At 51.9% G+C, this 15562-nt stretch overlaps 1 protein-coding gene across 1 annotated transcript; it reads left to right on the top strand.

The window, feature by feature from the left end:
• The first annotated feature begins 12177 nt into the window (after nt 1-12177).
• On the top strand, nt 12178-14603 carry DMP1 (dentin matrix acidic phosphoprotein 1). Its single transcript, XM_068404244.1, has 4 exons — nt 12178-12252; nt 12353-12400; nt 12886-13140; nt 13296-14603. Exons 1-4 carry the CDS (start codon nt 12199-12201, stop codon nt 14601-14603), a joined length of 1665 nt encoding a protein of 554 aa, XP_068260345.1. The 5' UTR covers nt 12178-12198.
• The last annotated feature ends 959 nt before the right edge of the window (nt 14604-15562 follow it).

Consider the following 15562-nt stretch of genomic DNA (forward strand, 5'->3'; position numbering starts at 1 on the left):
TGCCTGTTCAAGCGCACCGTTTGCAATAATGCTCAGCCAGCTCTCACTAGCTTTGTTTTGGGTTTTGGCTTCATTAAAAGAAAAAAAATCTGCGAAAAGAATCAAACCGAAACCTCCCTTTATTCCATTTATTTTTCAGTTGTGTGACCGGGCATTGGAGGGAATGGAAAGATTTGAGCTTACCTGCTGAAGCACATTAGGCATACGAAGAGATGGTAGCTGCGGACATGGGCAAGATTTGAACGTGGGCTGGGCAGTGAAGTGCTTACGCCCACAATACTGAGAGGAGTATGGGTGAGATGGAGCCGTTTTTGTAATTTTGGCCTGATTTCTTCAGCAAGGAGTGTCTAGACCCTGCTGAAGGCAGAGGATGCCCTGACGCATAAGCTGGGGTGATGCTTCCAAGGATCCTCCTGCTCCCGCCCCACGTGGCTGGGCAGACGGAGGAAGTCCTTTCATGGCTCTGCATCCCCATTTTGGCTGCTTCTGGAGAGGTGCCTGGCGGAAGACAGAGGTGGTGACGCCACTTCCTTATAGAAAGCCACAAAGCATACCGTGTAATTACATCAGGGCAGAGCAGGGCTGCTCCCGCAGCACAAGCACCTTACAGTTAGCATACGTGACTTGAGAAGGCAGGCAGTGCCGGAGCTTGCAGACATTTCAAGAGCTACAAATACTAGAAAGCCTCAGGAAAGCTTTTGTGAATGACTTGAGTCCTGAAGTTACTAAAAAAAAAAAAAATTGCAGGGGAGTGTTGTGTAGCTGCTCCAGCTGTGGGACCATGCAGGTTGGGAACAGGCAGCAGTTCTTGACCCTGCTTCCCCAGCCAGCGCCTTGCCTGCGTTTGTTTGCCTCAGTCTTCCCTGCTTGGTTATCAAACATACCTCCACATCTTTTTGTTTGTGACCAGTTATACAAAAGTGTGAATTCTGTGCATGAGGGTAATTACTTATCCACTATTCATTCCTTATGAGAATTTTTTTTTAAGATTTCTGCTTGTGTTATCTCCTGTGTAATATTCTTCTATGCATTCAGCACGCAGGAAAAAAAAGCGTTGTGTGACAAGAGGGGTTTCCAGCCAGAATAGTGAGGAGGAAATAGCCTGAGTCAAACGGTTGCGATTAGCATGTGCAATCACACGTATGTGACTCCTTTGAGGTGTACCATTGAATTCAGCTGGAAGTTTAACAGAATGTGAATATACTCGTCCAGCAGAATTAGTCAGTTGCATAAGACTTCAGTCTGTCATTTACAGTGTGCTCATTTAAGTTGATTGGTACAGAATTTCAAAGAACAACTAGAGGGGAAAAAAAAAAAAAGCTTTATTCATGAATAGATCAAATGAGGAAGAGTGTTAAAATCATCACGTTGTTGAGAGTGAATGGTTGATCCAGCCCTATAACCGGTATCTGAATCAGGTAAACTGATTCCTGGGGTGAATAAATAGAAGATCTTCTAAATCTAGGTCTTAAAAGCAGTAAAATTCAATTCCTATCACTGTCCGTGGGAACGTGGAGCAGAAATGCAGATTCCTGTCTCAAGATCGGGGGTGGCTGCTGTCAAGTGGTGGGGTGATGTTCCTGAGCTGCCTTTTAGTGCCCTGGCTGTGCACTGTGCACAGCCTCCCTGGGAACCCACACCAGTGCTTTGGCTGCTGGTCGAGCGCTCGTACAGGTTTGTCACCTACAACCCCACGTGTTGTTTTCAGGAAAGGTATTTCCAGTTAATCATTCCAGGTTTTCCTTTGTCCCTCTGACATTCAAAACACTGCTTCCCTCCCATCCCTTCCCCCTGCCCAGTATTTATACATTCTTTTAGGAACAAAGGAAAACCAAGAAACATCTCATTGGATTTCATAGAAACATAGAATGGTTTGGGTTGGAAGGGACCTTAAAGATCACAGAAAGATCATCTAGTTCCAACCCCCCTGCCATGGGCAGGGACGCCTTCCACTAGACCAGGTTGCTCAAAGCCCCATCCAACCTGGCCTTGAACACTGCCAGGGAGGGGCATCCACAGCTTCTCTGGACAACCTGTTCCAGTGTCTGACCACCCTCACAGTAAAGAATTTCTTCCTAAGATCTAATCTAAATCTACCCTCTTTCAGTTTAAAACCATTCCCTCTTGTCCTATCACTACATGCACTTGTAAAATGTCCCTCTCCAGCTTTCCTGTAGATTTAATACTTGTTTCTTACTGAAGGCGGTTTAATGTAAGCATGTAGATGCCTATATAATGTAGAATAACTGCTATGGGATTTTTATTATATAGACCATTATAAAATATGGAATATCATGAAACATGTGGCTATAGGACTCATGTAATAATAGTTAATAAAGAGTTAGATCAGCTAAGTGAAGAGGATTTGCTAAAACACCTGTGAAACGCCTTGAGGGTTTGCTAAGCATTTTGGCATTGGAAATGAGGCTGTTGCTGATGAATCAAATAGGAGAAGCACCGTGCCTTTCTGGCTGGTGAGGGCGGAAGAGCAGCAATGGGGCTCCATAGCTGTAGGCTTCACGCCTGCCTAGAGCAAGGACACATCTGGATTCCTCCTTCCTCCTCCGTCCTTCATACTCCAAGGGAGCAGACAACTTCGGACTTTCTATTCTGCTGCCTCTTCTCTATGAGCATCTTTTCCTGGAAGGTTTGACTCCCTTCTCTGCTGTGGGATGAGCAGTTCGGCTGTGCGCATCATGGGTGCTGTGCTGAATGAGTTCAGCTCAAAGGGAAACTCACCCAATGCGTGACATGGTCCTGCAGTTGAGCTTGGGTTGGGTTTTGAACAATGAGGGTTTAATTACTTTGTAAGCACAGGAGGAAATTTGCATATAAAGAAATAGGTCTTCTTGACTGTTGGAAAGTGCTTCTGCTGTCCCAAGAGATTTAATATCTTCTGTCTTCCTTTTGTTTTCTATGGTTGTATTGGTTGAGACTTCTCTGTTTTGGGGGGTAGGGTTGTTTGAGTTTTGGTAGTGGTTTGGTTTTGTTTTTTGGTTCTTTTTGGTCTTTTTTTAAAAAAGTTATTAAAATTTTGAAGATTTAAAAAAAAGATGAGTAAGGCTAAGGAAAAGCATGTTATCAGCATTAGAGGAGAATATCTCAGCTCAGGCATTTCAGGGATTTAGCTCATTGCAAACTGGACAAACTTGGAGATACGATTTATGATCCCACGCCAGACCAGGGGTCTGGTAACCCTTTTTTCAGTTGGGCCTGGCGCAGGACACATCTGCAAGGAGTGTGCAGACCTTGTCACAACAGATGATGCTTTGACTATGGGGCAGGCTTTCCACTCACAGAGTTAGTTAGTGATGGGCACCATCTTTCTCTGTTGTTCTCTGATGGAGTTGTGCACCCAGAAGGCTGTCCGAAGACTGGGCTGCCGCAGCTCACAGCTGCTCAGCATCTTCATGGGATGAAGCTCATAGTGGAGAAAATGCTGCAAATTGGCTTCTTCCTTTGGAGGTAAGAGGTGAGTTGCTGCTGGTCTCTTGCTCAGGGCTGCATTGACAGTGTCTATACAGATTTTCCAGTCTCACAGGGGACTGTGGTAACGTTTCCTGTCCAGCTACACTGAGCAACGATAAATTTAGACCAAGTGAGCCATAATGACAGTACAGGAACCAGAGGAGTGATGACCGCCCTCCAGGAGGAGGGTCTGGCTCTCCATATAGAAGTCTTCATCTCTTGAGCCGCCAACCCTGTCCTGACCTCTCTGCCCACTCCAGGCAGCCTGTGCTGCCGCATCACCCATTCACACTCATGCAGTCCCTGTTTCATACAATCATTTCAATCAGTCAGTTCCTTCTGATGTCTTTTTTCCCCTCCAACAAGAAATCAGGGTACTGTGAAACATTTATAGACATCTGATAGGCACACATGGCGCAGCTGGCCGTATTTCAAGCCTGCAACTTGGAGCAGGTTGCCCCAAGCTGCCAGCTGATGCGAGGGCAAAGCCAGCCCCAGCTCATAGCTGTATTTTATTTCCCGAGAGCACTGACATCGCACTGCTTTGCCGGTGTCTGGCACCGATCTCTGCAGTTCCCGTTGGAGCACGGGCGAGCGCAGGGGGATGGCTGGAGAGGGCTTTTCACGTTAAGGTTCTATTACTATTCTATTTCCAGCTTGCAATTGCCAGACACTTACTGCTCCCACCTCCCAAGGGACTGACTTCTGAGCAGGGAATGATTGCAGAAGATGTTGTACTCTGGATGAAATTTTAGGAGCCGTAGTGACTCATTACTGTCGCTATGGTTACTGCTGTCAGTGCTCAGCCGCACTGGGGCTGCCCGGTGCCCACGCCAGCAGTATTGACATACCAGTCCCCGACACGAGGTAGAGCTGGGCGTCTGTCCCTGCCCTTATTTTGACCAAGGGCAGCAAGCTGCAGCAGTGCCTGTGTGCAGGAAGACGTGTTAGATCTGATGGTGGCCAGACAGAAACTAGGCACCTGGTCCATAGCTGATGAAGTCATGGCCTCAAGTTAGTGAATTCAGCCAAGGTGGCTGATGAATATGGATTTATAGGACCTGAGAATCTGGTCACACACATCTGGCAGAGGTGGCACAAGGTACCGGCCCAGGCACGACTTCCAGCTGTAATGGGCACAATGTGAATGCCAATTATTGCTGCATGCATTTTGCTCCAGCAAAGTAGCGCAGGACAGGTAGAACACAGAATCGCAGAATAGGTAGAACACAGAATGGCTGGGGTTGGAAGGGACCTCTGGAGATCATCTAGGCCAACCCCCTGCCAAAGCAGGTTCACCTAGAACATGTTGCACAGGGTTGCGTCCAGGCGGGTTTTGAACATCTCCAGAGAAGGAGACTCCACAACCTCCCTGGGCAGCCTGTTCCAGTGCTCTGTCACCCTCAAAGTAAAGAAGTTCCTCCTCATATTCAGATGGAACTTCCCATGTTTGAGCTTATGCCCATTGCTCCTAGTCCTGTCACTGGGCACCATTGAGAAGAGTCTGGCTCCATCCTCTTAACATATGCCCTTAAGGTATTTGTAAGCATTGATAAGTTCCCCCTTCAGTCTTCTCTTCTCTGGGCTAAACAGACCCAGCTCTCTCAGCCTTTCCTCATGAGAGAGATGCTCCAGTCCTCTGATCATCTTTGTAGCCCTCCGCTGGACTCTCTCCAGTAGTTCCTTGTCTTTCTTGAACTGGGGACCCCAGAACTGGACACAGTACTCCAGGTGTGGCCCCACTAGGGCAGTGTAGAGGGGGAGGATAAGCTCCCTTGACCTGCTGGCCACCCTCTTCCTCATGCACCCCAGGATACCATTGGCCTTCCTGGCCACAAGGGCACACTGCTGGCTCATGGTGAGCTTGTTGTCCATGAGGACTCCCAGGTCTCTCTCTGCAGAGCTGCTTTCCAGCAGGTCAACCCCCAACCTGTCCTGGTGCATGGGGTTATTTCTCCCCAGGTGCAGGACCCCACACTTGCCTTTGTTGAATTTCATTAGGTTCCTCTCCACCCAACTCTTCAGCCTGTCCAGGTTTCACTGAATGGCAGCACAGCTCTCTGAACACCTGTGAGCCTTTGTCCAAACAGGCCATCAAAGCAATGTGCTGGTTTTGCAGCTTCCCTGCCCCCGAAGAGGTTGGAGCCATGTGCATGGAGACAGTGGTGAGCAGGGATGGGGGCTGCGAAGGGACCAGCCTTGTCCTGTCCCCAAAAACGTAGGTGTAAGGGGCTGAACAGCCTCCATTTGTACTTCCCGGCTGCTGCAGGCATTTGGGAAGCAGCTTTTGCATGTGATGGTTGAGTGTGCCCGAAGACCAGCAGCTGGCTATAGGAGCGTACCCAATTATTCACAAGTAGCACTTTTGGCTTCCATAGAAGAAATGGAGCTGGCACCTGTTAGGCAAGCACATCTTGCATCTGGAAAAAATAATCACATCGTTACTCCCGTAGTTGTTTTTAATTTTGAGAGTTAATTGCTTCTCTCTGCACGGAGACCAGCCTGCAGGACTGGGTCCTTACTCTTCAGTCCCAGAGGCTGCAGGGGGACAGGGGCAGCCACACAGGTCTAGTTTTGACAAGTGCCCCTGCGTGGCATTTTCTTCTGAGGGAGAAACATTTGCAAAGAGCCTGGAGCCTGTTGCTCAGAGAAGAGTGGTATAAAAATGCTAGAAATGGAAGTGAAGGGAGCGTGGGGCTGGCATGGGAGGTGGGGAGAGAGGGTTTTGGGGAACTTGCCTTGCACGTGTGTTGGGAAAGAGCATGGTGCATCTTGTTGGTAGGACAAGATCAGCACGCTGGTTGCCTTCCTTCAGCAGTGTCACGGAGACTTCAAACAGTCTGTGATGCATTTCAGCCTGAAATAGGTAACTGAAATAGAGCAAATGATTGGTGCCATAGAAGTGCTTGTTTTCCCTGTCTGTAAAGGAAACTCCACGATAGACACATAAGGGCACGTTAATGATGCTGTGCTGTTGGGGCGCAAGGTGAGAGGGCTGTTGGTCTTGTGCAGGGGTCGAGCATTAGGGGAGCTCTGTGTGTCTATAATTCAGGGTTCCAGGAGTCAGGCTCCTACGATGTGTTTTTTTTTCCAGGGAGGAGAAACAGCAAATTTTAAAGGCTTAGCACAAGCCAAACTTGTGCATGCCTCTGCGCGGTGAAAAACACGATGGTAACTTCCATCTGCCGTGTATCATAGCATTTGTAACTTTGAGGCTTGCTGACAGGAGGACTTGAAATATCAATGCTGATCTTCAAACACCTAAAACGTTATCCTTAGCTACTGCATTATGTGTCACATGAATGAAATGCGTCATATTTACTCAGACTTCAGGGAAACAGGCATGACGCCTTCGCTCAGATCCCTTGCATGTGCGGAGGAGCCAAAGCCAGGATGCTTTTCCCTGCTGCGCCCGCAGCCGCCAGCTCTGGTCTGTCCTCCTGCAAAGCAGGTAGCGACGTGGGAACCTGGCTGGTTTGCAAGGCTGAGCACACTTTTTTAGAGGAGCAGTGCGGGAATGAATCCCTTGGGATTGGATGCTGGGTAGTTCCTGGTGCTAATGTGGCACGTACAGGTGAAATGAATATTTAGGAGGCAAGGCTTTTCCTGCCTGTTCCCAATTGAAAATGCAGCGCTGCATTGTAGCACCTGTCACCAGTAAGCACTCGGCAAAGGGATTTGGATCTGAGTGTAAGGCGGGGACTGGTGTTGAGTGCGAAAGGGCTGAGGATGTGTGCCTTGAGTTCTGCTCTCATCCTGGTCTCTCCAGCTCCAATTCATTCGTTGATCCTTTTCCTTTTGATCCTGCTGTCAAAACCCAGAGGTATAATCAGAAGAGAAGTGCACCAGCAACTTAAATGCTATGAAAATACCTTGGAGTGGAAAAAAAAAGAGGGAACAGTGTGTTTTTTGGAAAAATATTAGTTTCTTGTGTTTTCTATGCTGAGATGTCTCAATTGGCGGAGGAGAGCAGGTGTTATGTGCCTCCACCGTCAGCTCGCTCTCCACAGTGCCAACTTGTATCTTGGTTTTGGCATCTCTAATCCCTCCTGCTGTCTGCACTCATATTTTTTCTCTGTCCTCATGAACACCACGCAGTCCAACTTGTCGAACAAAAAGTGATATTCCTGCATCTTTTTACCAGCCCTACCAGTCCTCTCATCTCTGACTCAGCTACCTCCTCCCCCGTAGCCTGAGGGTGCCAGCTTTAGCCTGGACAGGTTTCTTCCATCTTCCTTTCCCCACTGTTTCCCATCCTGGCCATCTCTAGGGACTGAGCATCTCAGGAGAGTAGGACTTGGGGAAGTGCACAGTGGCATTTAAAACACCGGTCAGAGAGCTGCTTCCCTCACCCTCAGTCCATTTCTCACCTCTGGTGTAACAACAATAATGCTAAATATTATTGTTTTATGGGGTTTTTTTTTTAAAGACTTATTGTAAGGTTACAGTGTGTGGGCTGGGGTTTCCTTTCCTTGCAAAACAAAGGCAGAACTGCTTGGGCAGTCTGGCTGATGCTGTGGGATTTGGGGGACAGACCTTGGGCTATTGGAGGACGCAGGGACTTGGGGTCAGGTCAGGGTGCTGGCAGTGAGCACTATTGGGTGCACTGGTGCCACAGATGTTTTGGGGCCACCGGAGGGGAGGGAGGTGACTGCCGGGTGGGTGTCTGGTGGGGCAGCAAGTGACCTGTGTTATAAAAAAGCCAGGTACGTGCAGCTCGGTGTTTATCCTCTTCCCGCACAGCGGCGCTTGGCCACGAGGCAGCACCAGGTCTTTGGGGTCTGAGTTAAATGCAGGCTTGACGTAAAAAAAAAAATAAATAACAAAACACGGTAATCATTGGAGGTGCCTAAAAAAGGTTGTCAACGTGAACTCATATCTGGCCGGGGACAGGGGTATAATTTCGTTGCAGGTCAAGAGGAAAATACATCCCACGGTATCTGCGGCAGGGGTCGGGTAGGGAAGAAGGAAAGCATCTGCCAAAGGTGTGCATGTGCTTGAGAGCGAGCGGCTTGATGGTGCCCATGTCAAGGCTGAGGGGCTGTGGGGAGAGCAGCGGTGCTGGGGCGCCACCGGGGTCTCCCTACGTGGTGGGCAGGAGGAAGAAGAAAAAAGGTGCTCGTCGCACTCGGCAGCTGTGTGGTCCTTGCACAGGGCAGACAGACACGGTCGCCTGGCTGGTAATGGTGGGGGGAAAAGGCAGGAGGTTTTGGAGGATGAAATTAAGCAGGCCTCCACAACAGCAGACTGATATGTCTGGTTTCACAAGATGCTCTGTCGAGCTGCAGTGGTGTCACAGCATGGGGGAAGATTTCTGGATGCGCTTGTCTGTGGATGATACAACCCGGGCAAATCCAGATAATCTGCAATTTACAGAGCCCTGGCTCAATCCTGACCCTGCTCAGGGTTCCTTAAATCACTTATTTTGCAGTGCCAGTGTCTCCTCTGAATCCCTGTAACCCTGTAACCATGGCGCAGGGCCATGTTACATAGCCCTGTAACATGTCCCCTGGGCTGTGCCCCCACCTCTGGGAATTTGGGACCCTGCACCAAGGGGCCACTGCAGGTGACTGTGGTTCGCCAGGGCTTTACAGGGCAGGCCAGGAGCCCTTTGCCGCTGAAGGTGAACCGTGTTTCATGGGCTTCCCTTGCCACGGCGGCTCCCTGGAGCGGGGCTCTGCTGTCTGAAGGCCTCTTTCTTCTACCCAGGGAAGCCAAAGCACCTCCTCCCACCTGGCACTGGGGAAGGACGTGCAAATGCTCCTCTCAGAACATCAATGCAATCATTTACACTTCCCCACCCAATAAAACACCCATAGGCACCGTCCTCCTGGCCCCTTTGCCTGTGGCCATGCCCATCATCCGTGGCTTGGCTGTGGGGGGAACCCAGCTTGCAGAGCGGAGATGCATTGCCTGCTTAAAAGCAACCTATTTGCACTTGTGGTGTGTTTTTATTAGCAGAGAGGGGGTGATGCAGGCACGGAGGATTTAGCAACTGTCAAATACAGACGAGGAAGTCGCCTTCCTTCCGCCCAGGCTGGGGCAGAGGGAAAAGCCGGGTGTACGGCTGGGGCATGCTGCTCCTGTCCTAAAGCGCACGGGCAGAGAGGGACGGTTGCACTGTGTCAGGGTGTGTGCGTGTGGGCACATGTGGAGGTTCGCAAACTCCCTCTCATGCTATCTGTGAGCAAGGGGCTATCAGCGCTGCTGGCTTGCTGTGTTGTTTGGAGTAGATTATCCATGCTACACCAAGAAACCCTGGGGTATATATGGTGCATGTATATGTGTTCATATACAGAACTGCATGTATGTGCCTGTGGGAATATAACGGAAGATTAGTGAGGAGGATTGTAAAGACACTCAAGTGACTTGCACCTGGGGTGTCGAAAAACGCATGTACCATACTACTAACTGTTGTTACTCTTGTGTGCCTGACAAGTAGAACATCTGCAGTGAGATAACATAGGCCTGTGATAAGACTCAGGGGCACCTAATCATTCATGTCTGAGATTCTGGCCCTGCTGTGAGAAAGATCAAAGCACAGTGGAAAACTGCTGCCTGCAAGAAACCCCTAATATACAGGCGAAAGGAGCAGGCCCGAAATCTCTCGCTCTCTCTTTAGCAGGAACCGAGCTCATTGGAGCCTGCGTCCCTGCTTGCGTGACTTTGCCATGGGTGCTGCTTCGGAGATCCCCCGGTTTGCAAGTTTACGGGAATAAATTTGCTCTTTGCATTTTATCCGTGCTTTTGTGGTTGTTCCTGCATCCTGCCTGTGTCGGCTCACACAGTGCCCATGCATATACATGCTGTCCTGGTTTTGTGGGGATAAAATTTATAGAATCAATTTTCTGCTACAAGAAAGCTTGCTGGGGATGGCTGGGACTTTTTGCTCTGCTCTCCTCTCCCTCTTTCTCCTTCTTCTCAATGGTTGTGATCCCTGGAGGGACTTGCCACCACTCTATGGGCAGAGTATAACTTTGTGTCTCTTGTATTAGTATTGATATTGGTTTTCTTATTTTATGAAATCTGTTTAATTTCCCTTTCTCAGCTGGGGAGGGGTCTTGGGTGATAGAACAACTGGTTATTGTTTAGCCCCAGGTGACACATGCCCATACACATGTGCATGTGTTGTTGCCCATGTTTTCCAGAGCAGAGGTTCCCTGGCCAGCAGCTGGAAGAACCACTGGGAGGGTGCTACCCTCCCTCCATGCAGAGGGTGGGATCCTCCCTGTGCCCCTCCATTTAGTATTTCCTTTCTCCCTTGCAGAAGTGTGTGTGTGTGGGCATGAAAATAGACACATTCCCTCCTTCTAACATAGCGTTTTTATGCTCCTGCCCCGAGGTGCAGGGGAAGGCTGAGTCCCGGCAGGGAAATGGTCCCATGCGGGTTTCAGCACCCTGGCCCATGGCACCGGGCAAACGCTGCTCCCAAGCGCATGCGTTAGGAGGATGCCATCCCCAGGACAGGGTCTGATGCTCGGCGTGGGCGACGCCATAGTTGTTTGTGTGTGTCACGGCGGGAAGTGTGTGAACAGAATAAATTTAGCACTCAAAATACAAGGCCAGTGCAGTCAGTCATTAACTGCCAGCCCGTCTCGTCATCCTGCAACCACAAGGAGCTTTTTTAGGGCCGGCGTCCCGGCGGAGGATGGAGGAAGCGTGGGAGGCCAGTTCCCGGTGACACCTTCGTGCACGGCAGTGCTGCCCTCCGGTGCCATTGGCTGCCTCTTGCCCGGGGCCGGCGCCAGCCAGTGGTTAAATGCCTGCGCGGCCACGCCGGGACACACAGCCCGGGGCATCCCAACACAGGCAGCCAGCTCGCCCCATCCCAAGCACCAGAGGAGACACCGGCTTGCACCACACCTTGAGGTAAAGGTTTTGGGTTTTTTGGGTTGCTTTGGAATTGCCTGGGTGAAAACGGCAACTTTTGGGGACAGGGGTTGTAGATGTCTTTGCAAGTTTTGGTAGAAAGCAGGAGAGACTTGTAAGCTGGGATGTAGGTGTTGCTTCATAAGGGAAGAAATCAGGAGCGTCGCTCTTTGCTCCAGCATGTTTTGGGTGCACGGTGATGTGCAGTGCCATTAGCGTGCCCCATGGGGATGCAGTGCTGGGCTGCTTAAGGGACTTGGAAAACAAGAGCAAAGCTGGAGGAAAGCCCCTGCTGCTTTACCTGCCTGCGCAGGCAGCAGTGCCGCTGGGATGCCAGACCGACCCAGCGGTCGCTGGGCCTGCAGCTCTCGGTGGTGCTATCTTACCAGGGTGCTCTGCTTTGGGTCAGCGGGAGGTTTTACGGGGCTGTGGGGACCACACTGGGTGGGAGGCGCAGCTCTGCAGCCTGCAGCGCTGCCCATCTGCCGTGCCAGCTCCTGTCACAGCCACCGAGCTCGGCTGGGTGGTGGGTGACATTACCATGGGAACAGGGAATTTGGAGGAGCTTTCCCGCTCTTTAATGATGCTTAGACAAAAAAAATCTGCAAGAGCATGGCCAGGTATTTCAAATCCCAAACTAAAGGGAAGTTCCTGCACAGAGGACGCCAGGAAGTGGCACGAGGACAAATCCTTGGCTTGTTTGATGACATGCCAGGCTGAGCATCACATGCAGGGATGGCAAGGCTGTATCAGTTGGAAGGGCTTTGCGGGGCCAAGTAACAGCCAGGGGCACATGCAAATGCTTTGTTCTAGTGTGCAAGCGCTTTGTTCCCTGTTTCAGCCTCAGGGACCACAACAGACATGAGGGCTACGTTGCTGGTGCTGTTCCTCTGGGCCGTAGCCTCTGCTCACCCCGTAAGTACCCACTGGACAGGTACTCAAACCCCAAGCCCTGGTGGTTTCGCCCAGCCAAGGCGCACCGATCACTGATCAGACGTTTCCTGGATGTGTTTAGGTGCCCGGCCGCGAGCCAGCCCGCCCCCACCACAGTGCCCAGCAGGAGGTAAGCCAGGGGTCCCCCAGTCCCGCAGGTGGCAGCCGCTCACTGAGCACATCTGGGATGGGGGGCCAGCCCCAGGCAGGCACCTGCATCCTTGGACCAGGCACCTGGGGGAAGAGCTGCCACTTCTGCGGGTCTTAGAGCTTTGCCTGTGTACTCAATCTTTTCAAGCTGGGTTGTTTTCACCTTGTTTTGCCTTGCCTCCCTGTGCACGTTCCCAATTCACCTGATGCGTTCTGCTGTGTTGGTCCTGAAAAAGGAGTTTCTGTGCTCTGAAGCATCACGGTTTGGGCTTTTCTGCGTTGCTCTTTTGCTGGTGGCTACTTTTTTTTTGCATCAGCAGAAACAACTGAAAGGCTGAGGTGAGAGCAATGAAGAAGTCTTGAGCACTTGCATGGCTTAGGAGTGATATATCATCCTGCGGCAGTAGCAGTAAACGTGCAGTGGTGTTTAGTAAACCAAAGCACTGTGTTGTGTTTTGCCTCCAGGACACAGCAAGCGAAGATTACATCAACAAGCTGGGCAACCTCTTGGGTGGTGGAGATGGCAGACATCCTCCTGTCAGTGCAGAGAGAGGGGACAATGCCCTTCCTGGGGACCCAGCAGGTGGGAACAATGTGGGCGAGGAGCTGGGCGAGCACACTGGCCAAGACAAGGGAGGCAGAGTTGGGGAGGTTCAGCACCTGAACCAGGTGGACCACGAGGACACAAGTGCCCAGGATGGAAACGGCCTTGGTTTCCTGGTGAGTGAGTGGAGAGGGGTGTTTTGCTTTGCAAAATTTGCATAGCCCCAAATCTGGTGTTGGTCAGGGTAGCGCTTGGCCTGCATGGTGAGCAGTGCCAATAGCGCCTGTGGCTTGCAAGCCTTTGCATTCATCTCCATTTGTTACCTCCATAGGAGGAAGGTGCACGTGATGCTGATGATGGTGACAACAGAGAGCACCACGGCACTGGAGTCAACGGGCTTCTCTTCCATGCTGGTGGGCTCCTGGACGAGGAGGATGACAGCGGGGATGACACCTTTGATGAGAATGGGGAAGAGGAGGGGGGCGAAGGTCCTACTTACGTGGCTGGTGCTGATGCGGAAGACGAACGTGGCCATGACGCTGGCCAAGTGGACGCTGGGGCTGGCAGAGGGCACGGTGACAGCAGCAGCAGTAGCAGCAGCGAGAGCATCGGGGCGGATCACCGGCGGTACAGGAACTACCTTGGCAGCTGGTATGAGCGGACCTACAGGCGGGGAGGGGGCAGCAGCAGCAGCCAGGAAGAGGAGGAGAGCTACGACTTCGAGGATGAAGCCATGCAGGGTGATGACCCTTCCGTCTTTGACAGCCCAGGCAGCAGCTACAAGGGGCGCCGTGTTGGCCCTCGCGCCCCGGGGAGCAGTCGAGAGAGTGGCCGGCGGGCTGACTCCCACCGCTGGGAGGAGGGCGACAGCAGGTCCCCAGAGGTGGAGGACGCTGACTCAGGAGAAGACAGCCCATCTGTGGAGGACAACAGTCAGTCGGAAGAGGCTGTCACCAGCCAGTCAGAGGAAGACAGTGCCAGCCGCTCTGGGGAGGATGGGGATGGGGAGAACAGCCCCTCCAGGGAGGGTGAGGGCAGCGAGTCCAGGGAGAGCACCGCCAACCAGTCAGTTGAAGAGCCGGGGGAGTCCCCGGAGGACATTTCCCAGGAGGCGGTGAGCACATCAAGTGAGCGCAGTGGCAGCCAGTCCCGGGAAGGGCAGGAGGACCAGGAGTCTGCTGAGGACAGGAGTGCGCCATCCACACCTGACAGCGAGTCTGGGGAAGATGAGGGTGACCAGAGCAAGTCTGGGGAAGATGATGGTGACCAGAGCCAGTCCACAGAGGACACTGTGGAGGAGTCAAAGGAGGATGAGAATGACTCCAACCCTGATGAGGATGTGCCGAGCACATCAGACGAGAGCCAGAGTGCGTCCCCGGAGGGTGATGGCAGCCAAGAGAACAATGCAGGCGAGGACAGCAGGTCCACAGAGAGCAACAACAGTGAGTCCCAGGAGGACGATGATGATGACGAGGAGGAGAGCCACTCCCAGGAAGACGCTACCCGTGAGTCCAGCAGCCGCGGGGACAACAGCTCGCTGCAGAGCCTGGAGAGCGGGAGCCGCAAACGGCGGCCGGGCGCCTACCGCAACAAGCCTGTTGCCGACTACGACGATAACGACTGCCAGGACGGGTACTGATGTGTGCCCCACAGCCTTGTCGGTGCTGGGGGGTAGAGGGGGAGGAGGGGTTTAATTTATTTGTTATATGACCTGGTTGACTTCTTCCTGAGAAGGTGCTGTGGATAAAATGGAGTTGGGTTCACCAGGGCTTGACCCAGGCACGCTGCACGGGGCTCAAAGTGGGAGGTGATGCCAGACACAGGGAAAACGCCAAACCACAGTGGGAAAAGCCATTTCCTGCACCAAACCGGAGAGCAGCCAAGAGCTGTGAGTGCCAGCAGGGCGATGCTGCCCACTTGCCACAGAGGCACTGTGGGGGCTTGGCACTCCGGAAGCTGCGCCTGGGCATGCTGGGCAGAAGTTCCCTGTGTTCACCCCTTGTATTTACCCACCGCTGCCCTAAAAGCATCTGCCCAGACTCCAACGGGAGCTTTCCGTTAGCTCCACATCCTGTACATAAGGAGGAAAAGCTACAGCTGGCGTGCACACACAGTACATGGGCTCAGCGGTGTGTCAAGTACCACTTCAGGACGGGATGTATGTAATATTTTGTAAGAAATGTACAGAAAACAGTATATTGTATCCTTTCTGCACTTGTATTTCAAAGTTGAAAGGTACCCCGTTGATTTCTTTAATCACCATTAAAACCATCAAGCTCAACAGTGATGTGGTTTGAGGTGTTGCTGTTTTTCTCTCCTGGGGCAGTTGGGTGCTGCAATTTGGGGTCGGACTGGAGCGAGCGGGTAGCAATGGGCAGGCTGTTTGCACGGGGGGCCACAGCATGCTGGGGTGAGGGGGAAAGCAGAGGCTGAGAGGTGTTCTCACCCCCCTATTTTCAGGCACCCAAGGGCCGCCCCTGCTCCTAGATGACGCAGCGGTGGGGTGGAAAACTGGCTAATGACCCCAATGAGCTGGGCCTGGGGCGTTGCCATCTTATGGCCATCACCTGCTGCAATGTGAGCAAGGGTTGTTCTGCT

Source organism: Nyctibius grandis, chromosome 6 (genome assembly GCF_013368605.1).
Source record: "Nyctibius grandis isolate bNycGra1 chromosome 6, bNycGra1.pri, whole genome shotgun sequence".
Classification (NCBI taxonomy): Eukaryota; Metazoa; Chordata; class Aves; order Nyctibiiformes; family Nyctibiidae; genus Nyctibius; species Nyctibius grandis.

What these genes read in the sequence shown, in the direction of transcription:
- DMP1 (XM_068404244.1), top strand. Translation starts at nt 12,199, where the DNA reads ATGAGGGCTACGTTGCTGGTGCTGTTCCTCTGGGCCGTAGCCTCTGCT. An exon ending in CCGTAGCCTCTGCTCACCCC is followed by an intron (nt 12,253 to 12,352) that starts GTAAGTACCCAC and finishes GGATGTGTTTAG; the next exon opens with GTGCCCGGCCGCGAGCCAGC. An exon ending in ACCACAGTGCCCAGCAGGAG is followed by an intron (nt 12,401 to 12,885) that starts GTAAGCCAGGGG and finishes TTTTGCCTCCAG; the next exon opens with GACACAGCAAGCGAAGATTA.